Raw genomic sequence first — 5,791 nt, forward strand, 5'->3', positions numbered from 1 at the left:
TGGCATCAAAACTCACAGCAACCTCCTACTTCTGGGCTCAAGCGAGTTTCCTGCCTCAGCCTCCCAAGTAGCTGGGACCACAGGCACCTGCCACAACGCCCAGCTGTTTTCTGGTTGCAGCTGTCATTGTTGTTTGGCAAGATGGGGCTGGATTCGAACCCACCACCTTTGGTGTATGTGGCTGGCACCTTCGCCACTTGAGCCACAGGTGCCAATCCTGGAGCAAGAAATTTAAAAAAGAAAATTTTTTAAACAAGAAACTTCTTTATCATTGGAAGCCTCATAATAAATGGGGTGTAAATTGGGTCTCCAAACTTTTGTTTCATCACATACTTTAATTGTTGTGGTGTTTGTTTGTAGTACTATTCAATCTATCTGTTGTTGTGCGGATATGATATACATTTTATTTTGCTACATGGGTAATTTATTAAATATTTGTGTTGCCTTTTTTTTTTTTTTTTTTTGCAAGGCACTCTATTTTAGTGGTATAAAGTGAAAAAGCCATAGACGGCTGTTGGGAATTTACGGTCAAAAAGAGGGATTAGAGTACTTCCAGATCCCTAAAGTTTAAATAACATTCACTGAATCAGCAATTTCTAGGCACTGTGTTGGTTGCTGACTGTATTGTAGTGAACTAAACAGATAGGATCCTTTTCTTCTCAGAGCTTACAGTCTGATATAAAGGACACCACACCAGCCCAGCACTGGTATTCTGAGCTTTGGGGGTGCTTTGGGATTTCATAGAAGGAATAGGCACATCTACTTAAAGAGACTGGGAAAAGCTTCATGCAGTAGGTAATAGGTACAATGCACGTGAATCTGTTTCTGTTCACAGAACAGATTTAGTTCCACAGTTATTCTAGAAAGAAAGCATAAATAAAAGAGCAAGAGCCTGTTTCAGAAGAATGAAATGGTCCTTAGGTTCTATATTGTTTTCCTCCCTTTGGTTATACTTTACTGGGTGTCACTAAATTCATGTGCCATGAATTGTAAAATACAGCATTTTTTATATACAAGTGTTTTTATCTTAATTGTAAGATACAGACTAATTTCACAGATGCTAAAATATGAAAAAATTGTACTTTTTAAGTTTTTGTTGAGAAATACATGTAATATAAAACTTAATGTTTACTCTTTTTTTAAGTGTACATAAAGTTCAGCAGTGTTAAGTGCATTCACAATGTTGTACAGTCAATCCTCACAACTTTTCATCTTGCAAAACCAAAGGTATCTTTTAAAATCAAAATAAAGTTCTGTAATTCATCCCCCACCTTATTTATGAGGAATCTCTTCTAAGATCCCCTATGGATGCCTAAAACTGAGGATAGTACCTGTATATGTTTTTTACTATACATACATACCTGTGATAAGGTATAATTTATAAGTTAGGATCAGTAAGAAATTAACAGTAACTAAAAATAAATTTAAAAAGTTAAAATACTATACTGTAATAGTTATGTGAATGTGGTATCTCACTCTAATTATCTTTTTGTATGTAATATTTTACTCACCTGTTTTTGTACTGTCTATTGACTACAAATAATTGAAACCACTGATGGGTGGACTTCTGTATATTTAGCTACATATGTCAGAGAAAAAGAAAAAGTGACTTAAATATGATAGAAATTTATTTTCTCTTATACAAAGTCCAAATGTAAACAGTTTTTAGTTGCTATGCTGTCTCTGCAGTCAGAGACAGAATTTTTCTAGTTTTCTCCTTGTCTTTAAAGCTATAGCTTGGCTCAGCACCTATAGCTCAACTGGCTAAGGCGCCAGCCACGTACACCTAAGGTGGCGGGTTCGAATCCCCAGCCCGGACCCGCCAAACAACAATGACGGCTGCAACCAAAAAATAGCCGGGCATTGTGGCGGCGCCTGTGGTCCCAGCTACTTGGGAGGCGGAGGCAGGAGACTCGCTTGAGCCTAGGAGTTGGAGGTTGCTGTGAGCTGTAATGTCACGGCACTCTGCCCAGGGGGACAGCTTGAGGCTCTGTCTCCAAAAAAAAAAAAAAAAAAAGGTATAGCTTTTACTTTCATGTTATAAGATGGAGTTCCAGTCATCCTCACCACATGCAAAGTACAGAATTGAGGAAAGAGAGGAAAAAAGGACATGCCATGTCTCTTTCTAAAATTACACACATTATCTTTTTTTCCTTTTTTCTTTTTTTTTTGAGACAGAGCCTCAAGCTGTTGCCCTGGGTAGAATTCCGTGGCATCACGGCTCACAGCAACCTCCAACTCCTGGGCTAAAGCGAGTCTCCTGCCTCCACCTCCCAAGTAGCTGAGACTACAGGCGCCCACCACAATGCCTGGCTATTTTTTGGTTGCAGCCATCATTGTTGTTTGGCGGGTCCAGGCTGGATTCGAACCCACCACCTTAGGTGTATGTGGCTGGTGCCTTAGCCACTTGAGCCACAGGCACCGAGCCACCTTTTTTCTTTTTTTGAGACAAAATTTCACTATGTTGCCCTCAGTAGAGTGTTGTGGTGTGTGAGCTCACAGCAACCTCAAATTCTTGGGCTTAAGAGATTCTCTTGTCTCAGCCTCCCAAGTAGCTAGGACTACAGGCACCTGCTGCCCAGCTATTTTTTTGTTGTTGTTGCTATTGTCATTTTTGCTCAGCAGGCTCTGGCCGGGTTCAAACCCACGTGCCACGGTGCATGTGGCTGACGCCCTAACCACTGAGCTACGGGCACCAAGCCCACATTCCTTTGGCTGGGACTTATTTACTGGAGCATATCTAGTTGCAAGGGAGATAGTCCTCTTTCCACCCAGCTATGTGCCATGTAAAAATTGGGAATTAATCATGTACAAAGCTTGAATATAATATAGATTAGATCTTGTGTTTTCCTGTCTAAGACTTAATAACTTGGGGCAGCACCTGTGGCTCAAAAGGGTAGGGCGCCAGTCCCATATGCTGGAGGTGGTGGGTTCAAACCCAGCCCCAGCCAAAAACTACAAAAATAAAAAAAAAAAATCCCATTACTGGGCATCTACCCAGAAGTAAAAAAAAAAAAAAATCCTTAAAAAAAAAAAAGACTTAATAACTTTAAGCAGCAGGGATCACTATTAAGCAGGTATTTCTTGTTAAATTTTTTCTTAAAAATTTTTTTTTCTTGGCTTGGCACTTGTAGCTCAGAGGGTAGGGTGCCAGCCACATACACTGGGGCTGGCGGGTTTGAACCGAGTCTGGGCCTGCCAAACAGCAATGACAACTACAACAAAAAAATAGCTAGGTGTTGTGGTGGGCATCTGTAGTCCCAGCTGCTTGGGAAGCTGAGGCAAGAGAATTGCTTAAGCCCAAGAGTTTGAGGTTGCTATGAGCTGTGATGCCACAGGACTCTACTGAGTATGACATAGTAAGACTCTGTCTAAAAAAAAAAAAAAAAATTCTTTTTTCTTTCTCTCTCTCTCTCTCTTTTTTTCAGAGGCAATGTCTCACTGTATTGCTCAGGCTAGACTTGAACTCCTAGGCTCAAGGGATCCATCTACTTCATTCTTCCCAGTTGCTGGGACCACAGGTACACAAGACTGTGTGCGCCTGGTACTTACTTTCCTATTTTCTTCTCTCTCTCTTCTCTCTCTTCCTCTCTCTTTTCTCTCTCTCCATTTGACGACAAGAGTCCTGCAGAAATTCCTCTTGACTTCATTCCGTGAACATTACTGATTAGCCTTTAAATATCAGGCACTTTTCCAGGCAGTTGGATTAAAAAAAAAAAAAAAAGATACTATCTCTATCCCTAAGGGAGTACTCTGTTATCCTGGCTGAAGTCCTATGGCAGAAACTTAACTCACTGCCACCTTGAATTCCTGGGTTCAAGGAGGGAATCCTCTTGCCTCAGGCTTCTGAGTACCTGGAACTGGCTAGGCTAATTTTTCTCTTCCCTTCTCTTCTCTTCTTGGCAGGATTAGTTGTTTCATCCTTTGTTCTCTTATCCTCTTCTGTCTCTAATAGTGAGTAAACTATTTGCTTAGTTCTGTTTTCCTCATTGTAGAGCAAGAGCTCCTTAGGGATAGAGATAATATCTTTTTTTTTTTTTTAATCCAATTACCTGGAAAAATGCCTGATATTTAAAGGCTAATCAGTAATATTCACTGAATGAATTCAAGAGGAATTTCTGCAGTACTTAACAGTACAGACTGAACATACTTCTCTCAGGTTCTGTACCATGTATTATTTGTTGTTTTTACTATACTTTTTACTGGGTATTGGTATTTGTTTGTTTTTTTTATATAGCTAGTAAGCTAGCAAGCTTATTCATGATCTCCTCTGTGAAAGAACTGGTGGCTCTGTTACAAAGTATTCATTGTGAGTAATTTGTTTAATTTTTTTAAATGACCACTTTGTGCATCAGGAATGATATGGTGGTGGTTATGAAACATTACTGGTTTTCTGCATGATTATAAAGCATGAAAGTGAATGTTCCCTATTTCAGATTTCTGAACACCTCCTTGAACTAGTAAATGTTGGCCAGGTTTGGGGAGTCACTTTTTCTTAGTGGCATTTTAAAGTAGTCACTCCATAGTAATAAGGCTTCTGTAGTTCATTTTCCTCATATGAAAAGTCAAAATGACAGGGATGATATGAAGGTTAAAAGTATTAATACATGAAAACACTTGAAATGGTACCCAACACACATTGTCATCCTTCTGACTACTATTAATTCCTTTTTCTGAAGATAGGGAATGAATTACAAACCTCAAAGATCTTTCTACCTAAAGAGTCTCCAAAATAGCCAGGCATTGTAGCAGGCACCTGTGGTCCCAGCTACTCGGGAGGCTGAGGCAAGAGAATTGCCTAAGCCCAGGAGTTGAGGGTTTCTGTGAGCCGTGATTTCACAGCACTCTACCGAGGGCAACAAAGTGAGACTCTGTTTCTAAAAAAAAAAGTCTCCAAAAATATGACTTGGGATTGTAATATACACTATTCTTTTTACTCTGTAACACTTAACACATGGTTTTGTTTTTACAGATGTTCTCAAATAGTGATGAAGCTGTAATCAATAAAAAGCTTCCCAAAGAACTTCTATTACGGTAAGTCTGAATGCTAATTTTATAGGGCTGTGTGTGTGTGTAGGTATGTATGTAATATTTGCCTACTTAAAAATTTTTAGGGCTGCACAAGGTGGCTCACACCTGTAATGTTTGCACTCTGGAAGGCCAAGATGAGTGGTATCTGGAGGTTAAGAGTTTGAGACCTGAGCGGTGCCTGTGGCTCAAAGGAGAAGGGTGCCAGCTCCATATGCTGAAGGTGGTGGGTTCAAACCCAACCTTGGCCAAAAACTGGGGAAAAAAGTTTGAGACCAGCCTAATAGGGAAGAGTGAGACACCATCTCTTAAAAAATAGCTAGGCGTAGCAGAGTGTTGTGGCATGTGCCTGTAGTCCCAGCTACTTAGGAGGCTGAGGCAAAAGAATCACTTAAGCCCACGAGTTAGAGGTTGCTGTGAGCTGTGATACCAGGGCATTCAACTGAGGGCGACATAGTGAGACTCCATCTCAAAAAAAACAAAAACAAAAACAATAACTGGGCATGATGGCAGGTGCCTATAGTCCCCACTATTTGGGAGGCTGAGGTAAAAGAATCACTTGAGCCTAACAGTTTGAGGTTGCTGTGAGCTGTGACTCCATGGCAGTCTACAAAGGGCAACATAGTAAGACTCTGTCTGAAAAAAACGAAAGAAAATTTAGATTTGTTGCCTATTTTCTTATGTATAGGATGTATCATCTGAATTTTATGAGTCTTTTTATTTTATTTATTTCTTTATTTTGGCCCAGACTGGGTTGGAACCC

General features: G+C 40.1%; 1 protein-coding gene across 2 annotated transcripts in view; it reads left to right on the forward strand.

Annotated features, from left to right (window-relative positions):
- Positions 1-5,791, forward strand: part of FBXL20 (F-box and leucine rich repeat protein 20) — a 129,637-nt gene that overhangs the window by 47,946 nt on the left and 75,900 nt on the right. For both annotated transcript variants that reach the window (XM_023510965.1, XM_023510966.1), the window contains exon 2: positions 4,973-5,034. In XM_023510965.1, the coding sequence (XP_023366733.1) occupies positions 4,973-5,034 (62 nt within the window). The remainder of the gene's footprint in view (positions 1-4,972; positions 5,035-5,791) is intronic.

This window comes from Otolemur garnettii, unplaced genomic scaffold (assembly GCF_000181295.1).
Source record: "Otolemur garnettii isolate 467f Iridium unplaced genomic scaffold, OtoGar3 scaffold00018, whole genome shotgun sequence".
Lineage (NCBI taxonomy): Eukaryota > Metazoa > Chordata > Mammalia > Primates > Galagidae > Otolemur > Otolemur garnettii.